This window comes from Sminthopsis crassicaudata, chromosome 1 (assembly GCF_048593235.1).
Source record: "Sminthopsis crassicaudata isolate SCR6 chromosome 1, ASM4859323v1, whole genome shotgun sequence".
Taxonomy (NCBI): Eukaryota; Metazoa; Chordata; class Mammalia; order Dasyuromorphia; family Dasyuridae; genus Sminthopsis; species Sminthopsis crassicaudata.
The window spans coordinates 514,995,040-515,021,738 of NC_133617.1; the positions used below are offsets into that span (position 1 = coordinate 514,995,040).

At 34.8% G+C, this 26,699-nt stretch overlaps 1 protein-coding gene and 1 long non-coding RNA gene across 2 annotated transcripts in view; one reads left to right on the top strand and one right to left on the bottom strand.

Annotated features, from left to right (window-relative positions):
- The window catches only part of FBP2 (fructose-bisphosphatase 2), a 59,765-nt gene that overhangs the window by 30,175 nt on the left and 2,891 nt on the right, over nucleotides 1-26,699 (bottom strand). Inside the window, exons 2-3 of the mRNA XM_074281673.1 lie at nucleotides 20,638-20,800; nucleotides 16,995-17,087 (exon numbers count right to left, since the gene is read on the bottom strand). Coding sequence (XP_074137774.1) covers nucleotides 16,995-17,087; nucleotides 20,638-20,800 — 256 coding nt within the window. The remainder of the gene's footprint in view (nucleotides 1-16,994; nucleotides 17,088-20,637; nucleotides 20,801-26,699) is intronic.
- On the top strand, nucleotides 710-24,778 carry LOC141550729 (uncharacterized). The gene is made up of 3 exons (XR_012484676.1): nucleotides 710-974; nucleotides 2,368-2,533; nucleotides 23,746-24,778. It is a non-coding gene; the product is annotated as an uncharacterized LOC141550729 (long non-coding RNA).

A 26,699-nucleotide genomic window follows, 5' to 3' on the forward strand; every position in this document is an offset into this window, starting at 1 on the left:
TAGATATATAAATTTATGTTTTATATATATGTATATGTATGTGAGTGTATATATATATATATATATATGTATATATATATGCATGTATATATATGTAAAATATCAAGATATTTGGAGACACCCTATTATATCCCAGAGGTAAAGCTCAATTAAGCAGGCTGTTTCCTGAGCTTGGTATAAGAATAGTCCTTTGCAGTCTAGATGATCTCATCTTCTAGCAAAATGTATTATTTTCACCCGCACGGTGAATTGTTCACTAAGGAATTTCATACTAATCAACAACTGCTTAGATTTGTTGCAGTTCTCCCTATTTTCTAGGGACCTCAGAGCCAAGCCACTCATTACACCTCCCAACATCTGTGCCTATGAAACTGCCAAATGAACCAAATCAGGTACTACTCTCTTGTTCCTGCCATGCTACAACCCATGAAGGCCTGTATTGTCCATGCAGGAGCCTGCTGTGGGAACTGCTAATCAAGACCTAAGAATGATTGTGTCATGGTCCACCCCACTTGTATTTTTTTATGTATGTATGTAAGGCTTCCCTTTGCCTCAGTAAGCTAAGCCCTCCTCCTTGGGTGTGGGCTTCTACTTGCAAGCATTTACCTCATTCTGAAATTAATTAAACTTCTATTTGATCCCTGATTCTCCTGTCTCTAGCTTGCTCTGTTCAGCTGCAGCTATTCACAGGTTAGAGGCCGATTCTGATCTAATTGGCATTAATTGGTGTTAGAAGAGGGACTAGATGGAACTGGGACAAGTGGACTTTCCAGTACCAGTGGGAGTGGATTGGTGCCATGAGCCATTCCTCTAGAGTCTGAGAGCTCCTCCACTCTCCTTATCCACCTTCACTCCTCTCATTGTTGAGTCGGAGGACTTTTTCTAGCTCCAATGCCAGTCTCACCCTTTGACTGAGCTTGCCTTTTTTGTGTGTGTGAGGAAAACTCCAGGGCTCCTCCCTTGACCTGTTTCTGGTAAGGATATCCTATGCACACCTCAGTTCCTCCCTGCATGCCTCTGTAAATTTGTTGTTGTAGCCTCTTGGTTTTTTTTTTTTTTTTTTTTTTTCTTCCTCTGCACACCTTTGTTAATTGGTCCTTCAGTATTCCTCTGATTTATGAGTGCCTTTGTTTTATTTTGTTTTGTTTTGTTTTTTTTCCAGCAAGTATATAGTTCTGTACCTCACATCAACTGGCTAAACTTTCTTGCTTGCTTTGCTGTTTGTACTTGTCATTTTTTCTGTGTCTGTGCCTTTGTAAGTTTCAGGATGTTCATTTTTTTTTTTTTCTATTGTGAGCTAGATTTGTTAACTTGAAAGATTTAAAATGCAGTCAACCCCCCAAAAATGTCTAAGACCTATAACCAGAAACTTTGAACACTGGGAAAGATAAATGAGCTTTCATAGCTGAATCACTTGCCCCAGTAATCAGAACTAACTCCCACTTTAGGCTTTCTATGGGAGATTAGGTTATAAGAAAAAGAGAAAAACCCCTAAGACACTTTTTTCCTGTCATCCCATCATTAGCCAAGTTGGAATTATGGAAATAAAATCAAATAACCAAAGTCTGTAGTACCACTAAAAACTTCTTAGCAGACTCAGGAGGTTTGGAGATTAATCGTTTTAACATAGTAAGAGAGAACTCCCAAGACTCTGGAATAATTCCAGGAACTCACTCCCTTCTGAAACATAATAAGTTTAGTAAGTTTTTGTAAAATTTGTTCTAAATTTTATCAATTTTTTTTAAAAGCGGCAAGATTAATAGCTTTGTTGCTTTAGGAAAATGAAGGAAATATAGCTTATTAGAAGAGTGAAGTAAAGAAAAAAAAAGGTAAATGGTTTATACTTCATAGCAACCTCATTAACCTGTCCTTGACTTTTCTGAGTTTTTTTAAATTTTTAAAATCTTTTAAAAAATAATCTTCACTTGCCCATCTCTAAACAAATCAAGCTATTTCTAATTGGCAGCATTCTGACATTGGGTTCCTCCTTGAGGCTGCAGCTAGAGGAAGAGAATGAAACTAGTCATAAGTCCCTTCTATACCATTAGAAAAGGAAGTATGGTTCCTTTAATCAACAAAAGATGCAAGCTAAGAATTTCTTTTTACTGTAAGATACCTGGTCAGTGGAAAACTAAAGGATAGGATGTATTTTGTTCTGGTAAAAAAGGGAAAGCTGGGAGGCTTCCCTCCAAAAAGTATTGAGGGAACCTACCCAAACCTGATCACTCACCATGACGGAACTCTGGAGAGATGACAAGATGATAACCTCTCTACCTTCCCCCCAAAGTCATGAATATATCTCAGTTCTGGGGATTGTGAACAAGACTATTGTAACCCTTGTCTCTCTGTTAACCCTTCTCAATTCAGATCAGCTTAATAAAAAACAATGCTAGAGAACTGGAGTGAAACTTGAATCACATGCTGTCTAACCTGGTGAAAGAAGAGGAAAGATGTGATCAGCTCTCATAACTAGCATTCACTACACCCTGCAACCCAGGAGGCTCCTGGCACCAGCCATCCCAGCTCCTAGAAGGTACCCTCTGACATATCCCCCATATCCAATCCAAGGTGGGTCTAGCCTTTGATAGGCCCTACCTAGCTTCTACTTGGAAAAGCATGGGTACCACTGGCAGTACTAATTTGGCAGTATGAAGTGGGAGGGGAAGTCAGCCAGCCTCTGCCCTTGTTGAACCCACCCTTCTCTGGTCTGGTTGCATAAATGTATTAGCTGTGTAATATTAGGCAAGTTATTTTATCTCTGTTTGCCCCAGTTTCCTGATTTGTAAAGAAAAAATAATAATGGCACCACCTCTCAGAATTGTAGTTATGAGATCAAAATGATACGACTGTAAAATACTTAGCACAGTGATTGGCATGTACTAAACATATACCATTCTTTAATTGAATTTAATTATTCCATACCTAATAACTCTAAAGTGATTTTTAAAATGCCAAAGATAATAAGATTGATGGTTTTTATGTGGGCTAATTTGGAAATGTAATTTATATCACCTGAAGTTGTGTTATTGTATTTTTAAACTGTATCATTTCTAAATCTATGTTGTAAAATTTGAGAGAGTATTATAAATCAGAAATGCAATTAGGAAAGACTTCCCTTTAATCCATATGTTTTATTATGAATTTGACTTTTGAAAGGATGTAATTTATTTTTTTAATTGGATAACAGAAAACTGTTAAAAATGTAGTGAGATAGGACAGCTAGATAGATGGTGCAGTAAAGCACCAGCTCTAAAGTCAGGAGGACCCGAGCTCAAATTTGACCTCAGACACTTAACCCTTCCTAGCTGTGTGACCATGGGCAAGTCATTTTACTCCAATTGCCTAAGCCAAAAAAAAAAAAAAATGTAGTGAGGTATATTTTGTTATAAAGGTTACTACGACTATTAATTATAATAGCACATTTCTACTTCTATTTACTATAATAACACATTTCCAAATGTAATGAGGTATATTTTGTTATAAAACAGTTACTATTCCTCTTCCTCCTCCTCCTCCTCCTATTACTATTTACTATAATAACACATTTCCATTTGGTTATCATGGAAATGTTTAAGTGGTTTAAAGATGTAGCTTCAGCATATTAATGATGAGTCAACTATCAGATATTTGTTGTATCCCAAATAAGTACAGTTTTAATTTATAACTAAATGACTAATAAAAATGTTAACCATTAGGGAAACATCAAGAAAACTATGAAAGCTCTAAGTTGTAGAAATTTTATTATTGAAGATAAAAATTTCTGGGATTATAATTTACTTTGAGTTTTGATTATAGAAATAGTTGTTGGAATTGTCATGAAGAAGATAATGGAAAATGGCATGTGCTGAACTCTAGGAATTGCTAAAAATAGATGTCTGTGCCTAGGAAAGATTTTGGGATGACTTAGGCATGGCCTACATAGGATCCTCCTGATTCTATTTTCTTTCTAAAAAGAAAAATTCCCATCTGGCTAATCTGAAATTTTGGTCTGTGCTTACATGATTATCTACCAGATATGACTTATGCCTCAAACAGAGTTAAGGGAGTTCTCTCCAGTCATAATAGAATAACATTGTTATAATTATATCCTTTTCTTTCATTTTTTTAGCATATTTTTCCATAATGAAGAAATTTTGTAAGTACAACACTAAATCTATATTAAATACTAAATAATAAATTGATACTGGAACACCTCTGAATTACTATAACAAGATTCAGGCATAAACATCTTACAATTTTAACCCACATTTGTGAATAAATTATAATACAGAGAAAATATCCTAAAAAAAGAAATGGTTAGACAAGATAACAGAATTAGACTGTTTTCTCTAAGATCTATATATAGATATATATGACTGGATTCTAAAAAATTGCGTTTGTCATGTTAAGCTTTGAGTATGTTTGAGTAATAAATTCTCTAAACTGATTAAGGATTTATTAAGAATTAGTTGGATTTTACACATAAATTGCATTGATATTGATAAAGAAAATGAGATTCTTTTCCTACTTCTTAAAGTATCTGTCTGATCATTTTAAAAAGGCAGAGTAGTGAGCTTCCTAAGAAAAAGCACTAAAACAAAAAAAAATTTATAAATGAATTCTATCAAACATTATGTCATTTACAAGAATTAGGTTAGGATAGAAATAGCAAATGAAATATAAATTTAAATTCTCTTAAGTTTCAAAATTAGAAAATCAAATTTAAATTATTTTAGATTTGGAACCAGAGAAGCAGAGTCCCCTTTTAGAGCTGTCCTGAAAATAAAGAATATTATCCAAGAAAAGTATCTGGAGACCAGATAACCACATAAAATATCTAGGACTATCCTTTCTATACTCTCTGTTCCCCTCACCAATTGTTCCCGCCTGATGTATTTGACTCCAACCTTCACAGATCAGGAGGCTCTTACCTGCTCTCTTCTGGCTTCGGTGCCTGTCCCCTCCTCCCCACCTCAGGCTAAGAGGGTGTTTAATTAGCTCTGTGCCTCTGTTAGATGGAACTTGATGTTAATGTTTACATTTTCTTGGTTACCTTGGAGACATGTAAATCTCCCTTCTCAGAACTAGTCCATTGTGAGCCCTATGAGTAGCTTGATCTGTACCTGACAATGTAATTATGAAATTATGGGAACCATGTGAAAAACTTGTAACCTAGCCCTGCATGCCTAGGAGACTGGACTATCTTTATGTGTTAGAAACTCTTAACTTTGGACTTATATTATGCTGACCAGAATCTCAGGTCCAAATTTGATGCAAGGAGTTTTCTCACTACTGTCCATATCAAGAAAACTACATATCTATTGGAAAATTGGTAATCAATCATTGTTTTTAAAGGCCTCTATCAGGTCCTTCTGACTACTACTACAGCTGCCAAACTAGTGGGCATGTAGTTATGTGCCCAACGACCAAAGCCCTGATTCAAACTTGTTAGTATTTTCCCCTTCTACATTCTTGATTCCCCCCACTCTTTCTATTTGCAAGCAAGCAATGACTAGCAATGATTCTTGGGAAACACCTCCCCAGTAGGTCTCCTTAAGGGTAAAACCTTGTCCTGGCCCAAGTGGTATCTCATATATGTGTACAAACACACACACACACACACACACACACACATATGCCTGTCCTTTATTGGAAATAAGGGTAGAAGTTCTCTTAGACTCCTTCCCTTTAGCCAAAGAGGGAAAATGTCAAGATAATTGGAGGCACTTTGTTTCCCAGAGGTAAGGTCCAGCAAGCAGGCTATTCTCTGAGCTTGGTATAACAACACTCCTTTGCAGAATGGATGATCACACCCTCTGGCAAAGTATATAACTTTCACCAGCACCAGATGTTCACTAAGGGATTTCATACTAATCAATAACTGCTTAGATTTGCTGCAGCTCCCCCTGTTTCCCAGGAACCTCAGAGCCAAGCCATCCATCACATCTCTTGACATCTGTGCCTATAAAACTGACAAGTCAACTGCACTCCTGTTCCTGCCATACTACAACTTAGGACTATTCTCAAAGGACCCAGCAAGGCCTGCTTTGCCATGCATGAGCCTACTGTGAGAATTGCACTCAAGACCTAAGAATGACTATGACACGGTCCATTTTGCTTATAGTTTTTTATGTTTATAAATCCTACTTTTGTCCCATCGTGTTAAGTTGTTCTCATGAGGGAGAGAAGGAGTTCTGCTTGCAAACATTTTCCTCACTCTGAAATTAATTAAATTTCTGTTTAATCTCTGACTTTCCTATCTCTAGTCTGCTCTGTTCAACTCCAGCCATTCACAGGTAAGAGGCTAGTTCCAGTCCAGTTGAACAAATGATAAATAGACAGATAGATAGATAGATAGATAGATAGATAGATAGATAGAATTGATATGACTGTTTGTGGGACCAAGCTATTACTCTATTAATTATTGAAACTGAATCAGAAATATCTTCAGTTTGGTTTAAATAAGAGAATTTTTAGTGTGATGAATTTTCATGGAGAAGAGTAACTTAGGAAATATTTTGTGTTACAAAAATGGAAAGTCAAATTTATTCAAGTTTTACTCATATGGAAATTATACCTGTTCGTAATGTATGCTCCGTGATACAAACATTTTATTATTAAAAAAAACTTGTTTGATAGTCACTGTTTGAACTTGATTACTTAAGCATGTCTTTTGCTTTAATTGAAGTTAATTTGCTTTCTGTGACTTCATTTGTGTATCACAGATCATCTTGTAAAACTGTTCTATGACCTATGTTTTTCTGAGAGTTAAAATCCTTAACTGTTTCTGCTCCTCCTAAGGGGTTGGGGGAGGAGAGAGATTGGATATTTGAATTAATTTAAATTGAATGGTGTTTGACTTTGGAGTTTTAAAATAATTAACAATGGTTAATTGGTAAATATTGTGAAGTTAAACAATATTTGAAAAGAAATTTTGAGGAACGATAAGATCAAATTTATACACACACATAGTTGGGAACGTTTTGAGAGTTCTTCATTCTTAATTATTTAAAATGCTTAGTTTGTATCTGGATGTCTTGCACATATCAATATATCAGTAAGCTTTTAACTTGTGAACAGAGTTTATGTCAGATATTGAGTTTAGATTAAGTAAGAAACAGTAAGGTGTATTTGCAAATGAAATTTTCTAAAGTTTCAGGTAAACTCTGGGTTCCTACTTTGGTTTCCCCCTTTCAACTCTGTTATTGATTAGATAGGATTGTAAAGTTTGAGCTGGCTTTAACAAGATGAACTAGTTATTGGAGAAGTAAATTTTGTGAGGCTATGACAACTTGTATTGAATTCTGTTTTGTAAGAGATTCTAGCAAGAACATCTAAGGAGCTTCTACAGATTGGAACCAGAATGAAAAATCCAATGAGGACACTGTTTTTGTCCAGATTGCCACAAAGAAAGATGTACCGAGGTTCAAAAGACTACATTGGGCTGTCTGAGATCCAGGATGAATTGTTTTGACTGAATGGATATTGGAAAGGAGTACTATAGTGCTGGGAAACTTAATGTCTTTTATAATTAATGTCCATTATCATGCCCCTTTTGACTTTTACTTTCTGTATCTGCATACTGTCCCAGGTACATCCCTGGTAATATTTTATCCACTGTGTGCTCCCTGCAGTCATTGGCATACAGAAAGAGAGAGACAGAGACAGAGACAGAGACAGAGACAGAGACAGAGACAGAAATAGAATAAATTAAAGATGGTATTGATAAAACTATTTGTGGGAACTGATTTGGAAACATCTTCAGTTTGTTTGAATAAGAGAATTTTTAGTATGATTAATTTTCTTGTAGAGAAGTAACTTAGGGGGGCAGCTAGGTGGCACAGTGGCTAGAGCATGAGCCCTGAATTCAGGAGGACCGGAGTTCAAATATGGTCTCGGACACTTAATACTTCCTAGCTGTGACCCTGGGCCAGTCACTTAACCCCAGCCTCAGGGGGGGGGAGGAAAGAGAGAGAAGGAACTTAGGAAATATTTTGTGTTATAGAAGTGGAAAAGTTCAACAAGAAGGGAGGGCTGTTTAAGGGCTATTAAGGGGGCCCTTGAATTTATCTTTTTGAGTTACTATATTTTTTCAGAAAGACTTGGACTCAAAGAATGCAGGAGACCCTGAATGTATCAAGGAGAAAACATCCTTCACTCCCGGCTGACATAATTTGTTGTTTACTCCCCAAGCTGGATTCCCTGTGTATCCTTGAGAGGAAAGACAAGAGGTCACTCTGTGCCAGGCTGGGAAATTGCTTGTGCATTTGAAACCCTACAGATATGTAGACCATTTTATCTTCATAGTCTAGCAGTTCCCAAGGGAATAGAATGAAACTTTGCCTTTGCCTTCCTCCTCCCTTCCAAAGGAAGGGCTTTTGTTTTTTCCCTACCTTAACTGCACTCCTCCCCATCCATGCCATGCCTGGATAGCTTTTCTGCTATTTCCTCCTTCCTATAATCTGCTGTCAAAAATACACAAACTTCTTTATGAATTGTGAACTCGTTGGGCTCCACATTCATGTTCAGTTCTCTCATAATAAATCTGTTTTTCATATATAAGTTTCATGATATTGTGATTGCCTGCTGAGATCAGCTACATCGCATTTTTGTTGTACTAACAAGCCTCCTCTTTTTTGTACTAGCAGCAATATTTCTATCTGAAGGATTACTCCATTTGTCTATTGGATTAAGAGCTCTTGTAACTACTGGTAATATACATAACTGCACATCAGATCTATAAGCATATTGAGGTCATAATGGCTTGTTAAAACTCTGAACTTACTGTTCAGTCATTTAGGTGCTGTAAAACTCTTTGTACACTTATTATGGATTTTCTTGACAAAGATACTAAAACCATTTTCCATTTCCTTCTTTTACAGATGAGGAATTGAGGCAAATAGAATTACGTAATTTGCTTTGAGTCATAGCTAGTAAGTATTAAGAGGTCAGGTTTGAATGCAGGAAGAACAGTCTTCCTGACTTTAGGCCCAGCACTCCATTTACTTTATAACTTAGCTGCCACCAAACCCTCAACTAGCTCACACTAAATGTGATCTAGTTTCATTTAAAAAATTCATGCTAAATTAAGTTTTACATAAATCACAGCCTAACTGTATTCTATCGCAGCTTATTCTGCTATTTAACTTGACATATTTTATTCTTCATGTATCTCTCCACTTTTGAATAATCTCCTTATTTGGCAGAAAATTCTAGAGAAAACTTACGGCAATGGAAATAGAGTAAAAATATTTTAAAACTAAAATGTATGTATATTCATCATTTTCATATGCAGTATGGAAAATAACACTGTTGTAACTTAGTTTGTAAATGTGTTAAACTCTGTCCCTTAAAACAATGCTTAAAATAAAAATAACAGAATTTTCTCCTTGCATTTATATAATTTTTATTATTTGTCAAGACAACTTAATGTAACATAATCCATGTAAGGTCAGTAGGATAAGTATGAATGACTTCATTTGACAGATTTGAAGAAATAGTATGGTCTAGTAATGGAAGGAAGGAGAGTTGTTCTGTTGGTGAGGAAAGCTATCTCTCCTTTTTGGTCCCCCCTTCATGAGGATGGCACTACTCTTCCTTGGATCTTTTCATTGGGCATGAGTGTCCATTCTCTCCCTCAGCTCTGTCCCTGTGAAGGCCTAGTTCTCTTTTCAAATTAAAGTTCATGAAGACAGTGGAGAAGAAAAATGACCAACCTGCTATATCTCATGCCAGCTCCATTTTGAAAACAACTGATCACTTCTTGCCTATAGTCATAGTTTCTTCCCCCACCCCACCCCACCCCCCAAAAAAGGAGAGAAAAAGTGAAGATGCGCTAACCTTGGGGCTTTCCATTTAGGTGAGTGCAGAAAATAGGATCCTAAAAATGTTAAATTCTTATACTGGTGATCACATCTTTTTCCACTCTACTCCATTCCTGCTCAAATAGTGACTTTTCTGTAATGTTTCCTACTTGCCAAAGCTGCTTCCTGGGGCACATCCCCTTCTCTTAGTTTTGATGCTTATCAAGCAGCTATCTTGTAACCATGTCTCCTGCCCACCCTCTCCCCCCAGTTCAATTAACTTAAGTGGATATCTATCACTTCCAGTATAAAATATAAAATTCTCTGTCATTCAAAGCCTTTCAAAACCTGGCCTCTTCCTACCTTTTCCAGTCTCCTTGCTACTCCTTACATAACATGCCTTAAACTGTAAAATAGATAGGAATATCCCCTACCTCAGAAGCAAATGAAATAATATTTGTAAAAAAAGAACTTAGCATAGTGTCTGGTACATAGTAGATGCTCTTTCCTTTCCTCTTACTCTAAAACATTTTCACTGAATGTCTTCATGCCTGGTATTTGCTCCTTCATCACTGGTTTCCTTCAAATCCCAGATAAAACATCATCTTCTACAAAGAGCATTTTTTGATTCTTCTTAGAGAAAAGTCCTTCCATCTAAGATTGCCTTTAATTTACCCTATATATCAAAACTTCTTAAACTGTGGTTTTGTAGTTAAAGGTTCTGATAGAGAATTGACTCTAATTTGTAAAAAATCAAGCCATTCTTCAATTGACAAATAGTCAAAGGATATGAACAGACAATTTTCAAATGATGAAATTGAAATTATTTCTACTCATATATATAAAAGAGTGCTCCAAATCACTATTGATCAGAGAAATGCAAATTAAGACAACTCTGAGATACCACTACACACCTGTCAAATTGGTTAAGATGGCAGGAAAAAATGATGAATGTTGGAGGGGATGTGGGAAAACTGGGACACTGATGCATTGTTGGTGGAGTTGTGAAAGAATCCAACCATTCTGGAGAGCAATCTGGAATTATGCCCAAAAAGTTATCAAACTGTGCATACCCTTTGACCCAGCAGTGCTACTACTGGGCTTCTATCCCAAGGAAATACTAAAGAAGGGAAAGGGACCTGTATGTGCCAAAATGTTTGTGGCAGCTCTTTTTATAGTGGCTAGAAACTGGAAATTGAATGTTTGCCCCTCAATTGGAGAATGGTTGAATAAATTGTGGTATATGAATGTTATGGAATATTATCGTTCTGTAAGAAATGACCAGCAGGATGAATACAGAGAGGCTTGGAAAGACTTACATGAACTGATGCTGAGTGAAATGAGCAGAACCAGGAGATCATTATCACTTCAATAACAATACTGTATTAGAATGTATTCTGATGGAAGGGGATATCTTTGACAAAGAGAAGATCTAATTCAGTTCCAATTGATCAATGATGGACAGAATCAGCTACACCCAGAGAAGGAACACTGAGAAATGAGTGTAAACTGTTTGCATTTTTGTTTTTCTCCCCAGTTTATTTTTACCTTCTAAATCCAATTCTTCCTGTGCAACAAAAGAACTATTCGGCTCTGCACACATATATTGTATCTAGGATATACTATATTTATATATTTATATATTTAACATGTATAAGACTGCCTGCCATCTAGGGGAAGGGATAGAGGGAGGGAAGGGAAAAGTCAGAACAGAAGTGAGTGCAAGGGACAATGTTGTAAAAAATTACTCATGCATATGTTCTGTCAATAAAAAGTTATAATAAAAAATTATTTTAAAAAAAGCTGTGGTTTTGTGACCCCATTTGGGGTTGTGTAAGTGAATGTGGGTCACAAAAAATTTGTCCACAGTAGAAGATTTCTGAATGTAATTACCACAAATTAATTCAAAATCAAATCTGTAATGAATCCAAGGTGTTTCTGGCAGCACTTGCTTGTGTTGCATCACATTACTTCACTGAAGCCTTGGTTCTGAACACACAACATGCACACTTTGCAATGTGTATGCAGAAATGCTGCCAAAAACACTTTGGCTTAGATTCAAGACAGGATCCTGTAAAAATTTCTCAGGCAAAAAGGGTTAATAAGTGAAAAATTTTAAGAAGCCTTGCTATCTATAGCTTGTTTGTAATGTTTGCATGTTGTTTCCATATTAGACTGTGAGCTGCTTGAGAGCACAGTCTAGCTTTTTTTTTTTAAAAAAAAAACTTTGCATTGTATCCCTAGTGTTTAACATAGTGCTTGGTACATAGTAGATGCTTAATAAATAATTGTTACTGTATATACCCCTTGACTCAGCAGTGTATCTCCTGAGTCTGTATCCCAAAGACATAAAACAATGAAAAGAACCCACATGTACAAAAAATGTTTGTGGCAGCCCTTTTTGTACTGGCAAGGAACTGGAAACCGAGTGGATGCCCATCAGTTGGGAAATGGCTGAATAAGTTATATGAATGTTATGAAATATTATTGTTCTGTAAGAAATGACCAACAGGATGATTTCAGAAAGGCTTGGAGAGACTTACATGAACTAATGCTAAGTGAAATGAATAGAATCAAGATAAAATTATATGTAGCAACAAGATTATGTGATGATCAGTTCTGATGGATATGGCTCTTTTGAACGTTGAGGTGTGATTCAGGACAGTTTCAAAACTCTTATGATATGAAGAGAGTCATCTAAACCCAGAGAAAGGGCTGTGGGGACTGAATGTGGATCACAACATAGTATTTTCACTTTTTGTTGTTGTTGTTTGTTTGCTTTTTTTTTTTTTTTCTCATTTTTTTTCTTTTTGATCTGATTTTTCTTGTGTAACACGATAATTGTGGAAATATGTCTATAAGAACTGCACATGTTTAACATATTGTATTATTATTTTTTATTATATATATTTTTTATAATATTATCCCTTGTATTCATTTTTCCAAATTATCCTCCCCCTCCTTCTACTCCCTCCCCCCGATGACAGGCAGTCCCATACGTTTTACATGTGTTACAATATAACCTAGATACAATACATGTGTGTGAATACCATTTTCTTGTTGCACAGTAAGCATTAGATTCCGAAGGTACATGTAACCTGGGCAGACAGATATTAGTGCTAACAATTTACATTCACTTCCCAGTGTTCCTTCTCTGGGTGTAGTTATTTCTGTCCATCATTGATCAACTGGGAGTGAGTTGGCTCTTCTTTATGTTGAAGATTTCCACTTCCATCAGAATACATCCTCATACAGTGTTGTTGTTAAAGTGTACAGTGATCTTCTGGTTCTGCTCATTTCACTCAGCATCAGTTGATGTAAGTCTCTCCAAGCCTCTTATATTGGATTATTTACTACCTAGGGCAGGCAGGTGAGGGAAAGGAAGAAAGAAAATTTTGGAACACAAGGTTTTGCAAGGGTGAATGTTGAAAACTGTCTTTGCATGTATTTTTTTTTTTTAATGTAATCATATGAGTGTACACATACTTTTTTTTATTAAAGCCAATTATTTTCAAAACACATGCATGGATAATTTTTCAACATTGACTTTTGCAAAATCTTGTGTTCCAAAATTCCCTCTTTTCCCCTCATTCTCTCCCCTAGATGGGAAATAATCCAATACATATTAAACATGTTAAAATATAAATCAAATTCAATATATGTATATATATTTATACAATTGCTGTGCTACATAAGAAAATTCGGATCAAAAAAGGAAAAAAATGAGAAAGAAAGAAAAAATGCAAGCAATGCATCTCATTGTTAAAAAGAGTCACGTCCATCAGAATTGATCTTATAATCTTGTTTTTGCCATGTACAATGATCTCCTAGTTCTGCTCATTTCACTTATCATCAGTTTATGTAACGATTCTCTTTCCAAGCCTTTTTGAAATCATCCTGCTGATCTTTTCTTATAAAATAATAATATTCCATAACATTCATATTCTATGACTTATTCAGCAATTCTCCAATTGATGGAGAATTCTAGTTTCCAGTTTCTTACCACTACAAAAAGGGCTACTATAAACATTTTTGCACATGTGGGTCCCTTTCCCTCCTTTATGATTTCTTTGGGATATAAATCCAGTGCAAACACTGCTGGATCAAAGCACATTTTGCTAGCCCTTTGGGCAGAGTTCCAAATTGCTCTCCAGAATGATTGGATCAGTTCACAGTTCACATATTAGTGTCCCAGTTTTTCGATATCCCATCCAACTTTTGTCACTACCTTTTCCTGTCATCTTAGCTAATTTAAGAGGTATGTAGTAGTACCTCAGAATTGGTTTAATTTGCATTTCTTTGATCAAGAGTGATTTAGAGCACCTTTTCATATGACTAGGAATGGTTTTAATTTCTTCATCTAAAAATTGTCTGTTCATATTCTTTGATCACTTATCAATTGGAGAATGGCTTGAATTCTTATAAATTTGAGTCAATTCTCTATATATTTTAGAAAAGAAGTCTTTATCAGAACCCTTGAATATAAAATTTTTTCCCCCAGTTTATTGCTTCCCTTCTAATCTTGTCTGCATTGGTTTTGTTTGTACAAAACCTTTTTAACTTAATATAATCAAAATTATCTATTTTGTGTTCAATACTGTACTTTAGTTCTTCTTTGGCCACAAATTCCTTCCTTCTCCACAGATCTGAGAAATCCTTTGTTTTTTTAATTTGCTTATAATATCACTCTTTATGTCTAAATCCTTGCATGTATTTTGAAAATAAGAAGCTACTATTAAAAAAAAAGAACTCATTTAAAAATAGTCTTGCTATGCTTTCATCAAAAATAAATAAATAAACAAGTGTTGACTGACTGCCAAAAATACCCTAATAGTATCATTGAATTTTACTACATACAAGTAGGAAGACATTATAAAAGTGATGAGAAAGTCAAGGCTGGACAGATGAAATCCTCACAATTGTGTAAGGGTTTTATCAGTAGCTTCAAGAGGCAAATGGGTGGGTCTATATTATGGGGGAGGGGGTTTCTTCAGAATGCTGATAACTTATATAGTTTTGGTGAACCCCCCAAAAGAGTGATCCTTCTGGTTCAGCTCCATGACTTTCTCCAATGAGAAGGCCAACATTCCAGGGCTGCCTTATGTCACTCCTTTGAAAGCAATAAAATGAAGTTCAAGCATGACCAGGAAGGACTCTGACCACCTTGGTACCCATGTTCAAGTGAAGAAGCTATTTGTCAGAGATTTAAAACAATAGTAGTTGACAATGACCTGGAGCCATCTCCCAACACTTTGTCACAAGAATTCTCTTTATAGTTCAAGAAGGGAGATTCTTTTTCAGACAGGACATGTTGTTGAATTTCACCCTACCCAGAGGCACTGTGTAAAGCTGAAAAAGATTAGATGTTGTCCAGAGAAAATATCACTTTGGTGGTAAGGATAGTGCTTATATGAAGTATATGCTAGGGTGGCCATGGTAGCAGCTAAAGCAAAATGTTTTCTCCAAAAGAAATGGCAATTAACAATTATGGTGACTGAAATAACAAAGTAGTTATGGAAATTACCAAAGCTTCAGTAGTAACTTTAAGCAATAGGTACAGCAGCTTTAACAGTTATAGGCAGTTCTAATCTTTCATAAGACCATGAAAAGAAGGAGCTACAACAACAAAAGGGATGGCTTCAATGGTCAGAGTTATAGTCAAGTGATGGCTATGGTGGGGGAAGGGGGGAACTGCTTCTAGATAGAGTACTCAGAAGGGACAGGGATGCTATGGATTCATATCCTCCTTAAAACCCATGTCCAAGTTTCAGTTCCCCAAAGCCATCATTGTTCCTTTTGTCTTAGAGTAGACAGCACCTTCTCCAAGCTTCCTGGAGAAAAAAATAGCTTTTTCTTTGTTTTCCTTCTTAAGAAAATGAACTTGGGCCTCACATATTTTTATGTTATAATCATTGTTAGACTCCATTTTAAAAAATTATTACTTGAATTTTGGGCACTTTTATATTAGCAGAATGTTTTGTTCTTATGTTTTTTGGGGGATGGGTTTTCTTTTTTGGAGCTGGAGTTGGATGCTGCTGATTCCTTAGCAACATCTTGGAAGACTGGAGTTGTACAGGTTGCTAAAATTACTTAACACTAGACAATTGCATGTTCTAGTAAATTTACTTGAATCCCAAGGCTAAAATTTGGAAGGATTATGATTTTTTAAATTATATTTTATTTTTCGTAAATCCCTGCTTGATCATGAGGAGAAATTAAGCTCTAAAGTTTATGATCTTTATTGTCCGAGGCTCTATCACTCAGTTTGTATGTGAGAAAGTCACATAACACATTCCATAAACAAATGGGAAACAAGTGGGAGCTCCTTGTTACAGAGGGTGAACCTTGACCCACTCTGACTTTACTGTAAATATATTGTAGCCCACTGAATTTTTTTTTGTGCCCAATTAGGTGGATTTATGACCTATATAAACAATTCACCAAATGGAAGACAGATTGAAGATAGTACAAAAAATGTGAGTACAAGCAATCTAGAAAGTAACAGAACTGATACTTCTAATATGAGAATACTTCTTTCACATTACCAATAAAAAATAATAAAACCAGATCTGAAAAGAAGTCCATTAAAAATCAAAATTAGTAGGATTATTGGACATACAGATTTATATCCAATGTTGCACATGATGAATTTAACCCTAGGCATATATTGTGCTTTGAGATGTTAGCTAACAATAGTAGGAAGTTATGAGCAATTCATTTTTTACAAACTAAGCTGTTTTTGCCCAAAATGCTGTCTACTGCTGATTCTTATCTACATACACGGAAAATCTAGAAACAGAAACAAAGTGTTTCAGTGGGTTTTGAAACCATTTGTTAAAAATATAAAAATGTAACACCTAATTCATTTACAAGAACAACAGATATCAAGGAAGATGGTTATTGATTAACTGAATTTTAATTGCACAATTAGCAAATAATGAGCATTATGACTTAGCAAGTACAACATTTTTTCCATTTGGAGCTAAGCATCTTTTTTTTTTTTTTTTTTTAAACGATGAGAGTCATTAAAATCAAGTATTAAAGTAACCTGAACCTCAAACCAGTCTTTTTTTCCCTTTCAAATGAGACAATTTCCACTTGGAAAGAGATGATCTGGAATAAGAATGTAAGTCTCCTAGCATAGTTGCAGCTGTCTCCTACTAGATCTCAATGACATGGAAATCTTAAGTATAAGAATATACAGATACATACCTTTCTATAGATTGCAAATATAGTTCCTATAGATGCTAAGCAGTCAATGTTGGAAGAGCCATCTAGTGGATCAAAGCAGACCACATATTTACCCTGAATGAGAGGACATAAAAACATTAACTTAAACATATACAAAGACTAAGTCATTTATGTTTATAGTAGCATCATAGACTGTTAGTAGAGAGAATCCCAGAGGTCACTTAGTCTACTTTACCCACATAAAAATCTTTTTAACATTCCTGATAAAGTGATCATTCAGCTTCATTTGAACACCTATGGAGAGTTTTTAAAGAGGATTCCTAAGTTTCCATTTAGAAATCTGCCTGCTAAACTTTCAATTATTTTTAATTCCACCGGACAATCTTCCTTACAAAAAAAAAAAAAAAAAAAAAAAAAGACAAATCAAAAGGATTTCATTATCAAAGATGTCCAATTACATAAGGAGGATGTCGAGCCAATGAATTTTTATCTTGATACCCAGGGCCAGCTCAAATTGTAAGCAGTGTAGGTGGCTGCCTACAAAGGGGCAAGGCCCTTTCTGCATCAAAATATCTATCCCTACCAGTCGCCTGTTGCACCATCCTTCCTCCTACTACCTTTAGAGTCACTCCTTTGGGTCAGACATAAAGAAGTGGGTATATTATACTTAGGAGGCCATGATTATTATATGTATGTGTAAGCACCTAAGATTTCTAGTTTTTTCTCATTAGCATGGGATCATAAATTGTGTTTTTTTTTCCCCCATATTAATTAACTATTACCTGGGAAGGACTGACAGACTTGAACTTAGGGATAAGTTACTAGGCAAGAAATTTTTAATAGAAAAGTAGAACATAGCAATGACTGAATTCTGGATTCCCAGAATTCAGGACCCTTTGATTAGAGTAGATCAATCACAGTAAAATTCCTCAGAGAACTTGGATCAACTGGGAACTAGAAAGGTGGTTTGCAGCATTGGGTCAAATGTAGATGAATAGTCCTTACACAGGATAGATGAAATGGGTCTAGGGAAGTCTATGTGAAGGGGAAAGGGAAGAATATAGGAAAAGGTTGCCAAAGAAAAACTTTTGTCTATTTTACCATTATACTTAGAAACCATCCTTCTAGTATGGTAAACTGCCTTCGATCTACTATTGTCTTACTGACAAAAATTGTAAAATCTCAGAATTGGAGAGTATCCTAGATCAGGGCTTCTTAAATTTTTCCCACTTATTACCCCTTTTCAGCTAAGAAATTTTTACATGACCCCAGGTGTATAGTTATATAAAAGAGGAATACAAATCAAACATTTACTGATAATAAATCATCAAGAAAGTTATCTTAAAACAATTTTTATATACATATAATTGTACCATTTATTAAAGATGAAAGGAAATTTATATACTAGTAAAATGGATGTTTATTTTTATATAAAGAATTTAATCTTGGTGGAAAACTTGATACTTTTTACTGTTGCCAAGTTTTTTGCCACTCCCCCACACACCCCACACATAATCAGTTATATGACTCCATGACCCACAATTTAAGAAGTTTTAGCCTAGATACAGCCTCATAACAATTAGTATCCCACTTAACAATCCTTCAGCAGTTATACCCAATATTTTTTGGTCTTTGAATCCCCTCACTCTCAGAAAATCTTCCCATACCCCCAGTACAAAAAAACAAATTCTAGAGTTCATCAAGCATATGCTATAAGGAATAAAAGAGATTCCTCAATTTTTCCAAAAAATATGCCTATTGAAGACATAAGATTTTTAATAAACCAAAGTTGTTTTATATCTATTGAAACAATTAAATAAATTGAGACATGTAATTCCTTTTCCTTTCAACAATTTTAGTGACAGTTTTCCTAAATCCTAGTGCTTTCCACCTAAGGTTGCTCCCCAGTTTATTCTATCTATACCTTGTTTGTATATGATTGTTTGTACATCATCTCCCCTAATAGAAATGAGTTCCTTGAGAACAGGAATTGTCTTTTGCTTTTCTTTGTATCCCCAATACTTAGCAAGTTGCTTTGCACATATCAGGTACTTAATAAATGCTTGTTAACTTGACATGACTTTTTCTTGTTTGTTTGTTATTGTTTTTTGGTACAGAGATGTATATATATTATGTTCAGCATCTAGTTTGTTTCCAGCTCTGGATGTGATTGAATTATGTTTCATGGAAGTAACTTGTTAATAGAAACAGAATTAATGGACTAGGAGTCCATTTAGCAAGAACAAGATGTGCTTCTCCAAAGTTAAGGCAACACAAAGTATCCAAAGTGGAACACAATACAGCAGATATGGGCCAGGGCAGAGAACAGTAGAACAAACACCTTCCGTTTGCAGGACAATACAACCTAAGGTTAAATTAGCTTTTTTAGCTATCATCATACACTTTTGTCATGTCATACTAGCATCTGCCTCATAGGGTTATTGTGAAGATAAAATGAGATAATATTTTTAAAGCATTTAGCAAAGTGTCTGACACATAGTTGATACCTGATAAAAGCTTATTCTTCTCTTTCCTCCCTAAGTGACTCTTACTGAGGCTGTGGTCTTCTAACCCCAGCCCAATTTTTTCATGTAGACTCTTGTGCATTCAAAGTTGATTTTTAAAAATCCAACTATATTTATTCTTATTAAATTTCATTATCATACATTTAGCCAATTTAGAGGCCCATTTTCAATTGGACACTCTATCATCTACTTGTTAACCAGCCCTTCCTTTTTTCTAGCCTAAATTCTTAACTGGGACATCAGTAGAAGTGAATGCTTAACTAGCAATAAAAGGGCCAAAGATCAGAAGAAGAAAGAAGAAAGAAAGGAATGTAAAATGAATCTATAACCTGGGAAAGTCTGCCTCTGATCACTTTTTGTTAAGGAAAACTTTCTGGCATATAAAAACAAGCAGTTTGTCAAACTATTAAAACACGTCAGGCTCTATTTAAAAAAAAAAAAAAAAAAAAAAGTGTTGTTAAATATGGAATCCTGGACTCCATAAGCTTCAGTGGGTCCATGAACTTGGCATGGTAAGGAAAAAAAAATCCATCTTTATTTTCACTGGTCTCTACTGGAATTTGGTATTTCTTCCACTTATGAATTTAGACAACAAATCATTATTCTGAGATGGGAACCATAGGATTCCACACACTTCCAGAAGGGGTGTATGACATAGGGACCTCCTTCACCCCCTACTCCTACTATAAAGAAATCCCAGGCCCTGGAAAACACTTCACTGTAGAGTGTTTTATTTGTAAATTGCAGGAAAAAAGGGAGAAGGTAACTAAACTTTCCCATATTTCCCACATTTCACCGCCTCTCCCTAATTCCAACAGATCTGCCCCAATATCCTCAAATGAGTGTACATGACAGAGCCACTAAGGCCTACAGAGTCCTGCTTTACTGGTTCTCTTGTCATTCAGTGAGTAATGAGAGTTTCAGTAAATCACCCCCATATCATTCCTGGATGAGTTGTTTTCCAACTATGTTTTAATCCAGTTACTCCACATTACAGATTCATTGGTAAAGAACCAATTAAAAAAAAAAAATAGAAAATGACTCAAAAACCAAAGTTACCACACCATCTGCTGGTAGACTGAAGAATACCATTCCCAATCCAGAAAAGGAGAGATTTAAGGGTATTTGAATATACACACCCTCTTCTCTTTATTTGTAATAATCGCATCTTTATTCTCTTCTGTGACTAGGACACAGGTACTGTAGGAAGACTGGAGCATGTTAATAACCAAGGAATTGGATAATATGTCTAACTTCTTGACTTCATCACCAGTCACATTGAGAGTTCCTGCAATTCCATACCTAAGATTGAAAACAAAAATATAATATAACGATTCAATATGTAGTATCACAAAAAAACACTGGCTCCAAGGAAATCCCAATAAATGCCATCTGCATCCAGAAGATGACTATGGAGATTAAATGCAAATCAAAACCTGCTATGCTCATTTTTTCTTTGTTTCTTTTTCTCCTGTTGTGGTTTTCTCCTTTTGTTTTGATTTTTCTCTCCCAATATGATTTTTAAAGAAATGTGCTATTGGGCTTATATTCCAAAGAGATCTTAATGAAGGGAAAGGAGCCTATATGTGCAAAAATGTTTATGGCAGCCCTTTTTGTAGTGTCAAGAAACTGGAAACTTAGAGGATGCCCATCAATTAGAAAATGGCTAATTAAGTCACGGTATATGAATGTTATGGAATATTATTGTTCTATAAGAAATGATCAGGAGGAGGATTTTAGGAAGGCTTGGAGAGACTTACATGAACTGAGTGAAATAACAGAACCAGGAGACATCAATATTATATGATGATCAATTCTGATGAACGTGACTTTTTCCAACAATGAGATGATTGATGCCAATTCCACTGATCTTGTGATGAAGAGAGCCATTTAAAACCCAGAGAGAGGATTATGGAAACTGAATGTGGATCACAACATAACATTCTCACTCTTTTTGTTGTTGTTCGCTTGCATTTTGTTTTCTTATTCATTTACTTTTTTTTTTTTAATCTGATTTCTCTTGTGGAGCAAGAGAATTGTATAAATATATTTATATACATATATACATATATATATATATATATATATATATATATATATATATATATATATATATATATATATATATATATACTCATATGTGTGTGTATATATATATCTAAAATACAATCTTAATTTCAGATTTTGATTCATCCAGTCTGGCATGATGTAAGTTAAATAAATAAGGTGACAATATACATCCTTGTCTTACTCCTTTTCCAATCTTAAACCAATCAATTGTTGCATGTTCAATTCTAACTGTTGCTTCTTGGCCCATTTACAAGTTCCTCGGGAGACAAATAAAATGGTCTGATACTGTCATCTCTGAGGATTGGCACAATTGGTTGTGATCCATAGAGTGTAGTCAGTGAAACAAAAGTAAATATTTTTCTAGAACTTGCTTTTTCTATGATTCAGCAAATAATGGTAATTTGATCTCTGGTTCTTCTACCTCTCCAAAAACTTTCTACTCTTCTGCTAATTCTTAATTCATATATTGCTAAAGCCTAGCTTTTAGAATCTTAAGCATAACCTTGCTGCTGTGTAAAATGAGTGCAATTATTTGGTAATAATTTGAACATTCCTTGGCATGCACCCTCTTTTTTTTTTTATGATTGGCACATAAATGGATCTGTTCCAAATCCAGTGAAATTAAAATCACAGGAAAGAGATCAACATTTTCAGATATACAGATGATACCACTGGTAACAGAAAGTGAAAAGGTATTAAGAAGCCTCTTGATAAGTGTGAAAGAAGAAAGTGTAAAAGCTGGCTTGAAACTTATCATTTAAAAAAAATAACAAATCTTGAAAGTGGTCCTATCACTTCCTGGTAAACAGAGGGAAAATAAATTGAAGCAATGTCAGATTTTATATTCTTGGGCTCAAAGATCACTGCAAATAGCAATGAAATTAAAATACTCCTTAGAAGGAAAATTATGGGAAATCTGGACAGCATACCTATAAAAGCAGAGCTATTACCTTGCTGATGAAGATCTGTGTAATCAAAGCTATGGTTTTTTTTTTGTTTGTTTGTTTTGTTTTGTTTTGTTTTTCCAGTAGAAATATATAGCTGTGAAAGTTAGACAATCAGAAAAGTTGAACAATGTAGAATTCATACTTTTGAATTGTGGTGCTAGAGAAGGCTTCTGAGGCTTGGACAGGAAGGAGGCCAAATCAGTCAATTCTTAAAGAAATTAATTCAGGCTATTTATTCACATACTGAAGCTTAAGCTTAAATACTTTGGCCATATAAAGATTAAAGATAAAGGAAAAGGAGGATGGCAGAGGATATGGATTGATAGGATAGTGGAAACAATGAACATGAACTTGGACAGATTTTGAGAGATAGTGGAGGATAGAAGGATGCCGGAGTGCTTTGGTCTATGAAAAGTTTGGATCATGAAAAGTTGGACTTGACTGAACAATTAAACAACATAATACAGACCCTGCTTTTGGTTCAGAGCCTGCACAAGTATTTTGTTAGTGACTGTTACTGTTTCATTTCTATTTATTAAGTGCTGAAGAAAAATCTTTTGACTGACTGTTGAACCAGAACTGAGTGTCAATGTCAAAAAGAAAAGCACAAAACGAGACCATACAATGATCAATTCTGATGGCCGTGGCTCTCTTCAACAATAAGATGATTCAAACCAGTTCCAAGTGTTCAGTGATGAAGAAATCCATGTACACCAAGAGAGAGGCCTGTGGGAACTGAGTGTGGAATACAACATAGTATTTTCACACTTTCTATTGATGTTTTGCTTGTTTTCCTTCTCGGTTTTTTTTTTTTCCTCTAGATCTAATTTTTCTTGAGCAGCAAGATAATTGTATAAATATGCATACATATTTTGGATTTAACATATATTTTAACATATTTAACATATTTTGGACTATCTGCCATTTAAGGGAAGGGGTAGAAGGAAGGAGGAAAAAATTCGGAAGAGAAAGTTTTGCAAGGGTCAATGTTAAAAAAATTATCCATGCATATTTTGTAAATAAAAAGCTTTAATAAAAAAAGAAAGAAAAAAAGAAAGAAAAGCACAAAGCAGTAGGATCAAGATCCCTTTTCATGGTGGCAATTATGGGGGGAAATATGTAAGCCTTGTAGTAAACCTTATCTCCCAACCCAGGTTTCTAGCTAGCCTTGACCACACAGTATTGGTTTTCTGACTCTGTTGTGTTTTATCATTTTTTCCCCCTCTTCAGGAGTGGGATTCAGGATGGAATGCAGGAGATGGAATGGACAAAGCTATCTTTAAGTTTTAAAGGTTAAGAAAAATCACCAGAGATGCAAGAATACAACTCTATAATAGAGTTTGCACCATGGAATATAGTTCAATGAAAGGATATAGCACCAAGGAATGACCTGTGGGATCTATTCCAGAAGTGGAATAAACTGGCTCAAGATATTGAGTCCTTCAGCCTCAGGAGTGACTTATTCATAGCTATATCTGGAAGTGAACTTGATGATAAAAATGTTTATAATAATGGCTTTAAATATGAGCCAACTCTCGCTTGGAGAGATCTACATGAACTGATGCAAAGTGAAATAAGCAGAACCAGGAGATCATTATACACTTTAACAATAATACTATATGAGGATCTATTCTGATGGAAATGGCTCTCTTCAACACTGAGATGATTTGGACCAGTTCCACTTGTGCAGTTTATCTACACCCAGAGAGAGAACCATGGGAACAGAGTGTGAAACACAACATAGCATTCTCACTCTCTCTGTTGTTATTTGTTTGCATTGTTTTCTTTCTCAGTTTTTCCTTTTTTTCCTTCTTAATCAGATTTTTCTTGCACAACAAAATAACTGTACAAATATGTATACATATATTGGATCTAACATGTATTTCAACATATTTAACATGTACTGAACTATCTGCCAGCTAGGGGAGTGGATGGGGGAAAGGTGGGGAAAATTTGCAACAAAAGGTTATTCAAGGGTCAATATTGGAAAAATTACCCATACATATGCTTTATGAATAAAAAGCTTTAATAAAAAAATATATATATATGAGCCAACTCTCCCTAGAGAACAATGCAATGTGCTCTGACTCAGAAGGAATGTTTTTATACTCTGGTTCTTGCTATATCTTTTCAGTAAATATCTTTGTAAAAGTTAATTGCTGTTAATAAACATCAGTTATATTAAATATATATTTCACTGGGCTGTGGATTTGATGATCTAGTTCTAAGTTTCCATGATCTACAAAATTTATTTTAAATAATAATAAACACATTATACACTAACAAAAATGCTATATTTTATTTTTTTAAAAAATACATTTACTAAAACAAAAATATTTAGTGAGAAATAATATTATCTTACATAAGTTTTGCAAATCTCTTTAATGTCTGGTATAATAGGAGATAATTAACTTTTATATCTGTTTCTGTATTAAATCTGTTACTGTATATCATTTTAGTTGATGCACATGAAGAAAATTTGCCCTCTCCTAGTTCCAATGATCTTTTGATGATGAGAGCTATCTATACCCAGAGAGAGATCTGTGGGAACTGAATGTGGATCACAACAGCATTTTCACTTCTTTTGTTGTTATTTGCTTGAATTTTATTTTCTTTTTCATTTTTTTCCTTTTTTGATCTGATTTTTATTGTGCAGCAAGATAATTGTATAAATATGTATGCCTATATTGGATTTAACATATTTTTAACATATTAGCATATTGGATTACTTGCCATCTAGGGGAGGAGGTGGGAGCAAGGGTGGGAAAATTTGGAACACAATGTTTTTCAAGGGTCAGTGTTGGAAAATTATCCACATATATGTTTTGAAAATAAAAAGCTTTAATAATAATAATAAAAAAATGTCCCTGCCCTTTTTGTTTTGAACTACATATCTGTGCAAAGTCAAATTTTCTTTCTTTTCTTTCTTTCTTTTTTTAATTGAAGGTTTTTTATTTTCAAAACTTATGCAAGGATATTTTTTAACATTGACCCTTGTAAAATCTTGTGTCCCAATTTGCTCTCTTTCTCCCCACTCCCTCCCCTAGATAGCTCTCTTCATCACAAGATCATTAGAAATGGCCTGAATCATCTTGCTATTGAGAAGAGCCATGTCTATCAGAATTGATCATCATATAATCTTGTTGCCATGTCCAATGATCTCCTGGTTCTGCTCATTTCATTCAGCATCAGTTCATATAAATCTCTCCAGGCTTCTCTAAACCCATCCTGCTGATAATTTCTTATAGAACAATAATATTCCATAACAATCATACACCATAACTTATTCAGTCATTCTCCAACTGATAAGCATCCACTCAGTTTCCAGTTTCTTGTCACTGCAAAAAGAGCTGCCACAAACATTGGGTCCCTTTCAGGAGAGGTCATTTTAATAGACAAATGACATATTAGCATGGTTTTAAAAATAGTTTTAACCTTTTAGTCCCCCTGACAGGATCTGGGAAACCTTAAGAGATCATCAGAACACGCATTGGGACCTGCTGCTCTTTTCTTTGTTCACTCAATTCACTGGGAACCTTCTTCTAATTCTAGTTCTCTCTAATGTGATACTGCCTTTCTGCCAAAAGATGGGGAATATGATTATTAATCAGTCTTCAAGAGCAGTGATGGCCATTGCATTGACCAGTGTTCTTATGTTAAGACTTGCAAAAAATTTTTCCTTTACAAAATTGCAGCATTCATTTTCTCTTCCTCTTCCAATCTCTCCTCTTTCCCTAAAGAGCTATCTATATTTTTTAATGAAACATTTTAAATACCTCAATTTCTCAAAGATCTGTAATTTCTTCCATGTAGGCAGTACCTATACTAATTCAGATTGAAATCTCACTAAAACATGTTATAATCTTCATGAATTTTTATGGTAGAAAAAAATCCCTTCCTTTGCTGTCTTCCTCATGATCACCCTTTGCAACTACCACCATCACTGCACACCAACTTGAAACCTTTTCAATGATCAGATTTTACAGAGATAAAAGATTTTGAAAACCCAAGTAACCTCCTCACTATGGCAAAGCACTAGAATAAGACATATATGTATAAATTATAAATATACATATATATGTTTTATTGCTGCCTTCTGATAATGTTAAGTATATATTTTCACTGGGCTATGGATTTTATGATCAGATTTCCTTCATATATATATATGTATATAATTTTATACA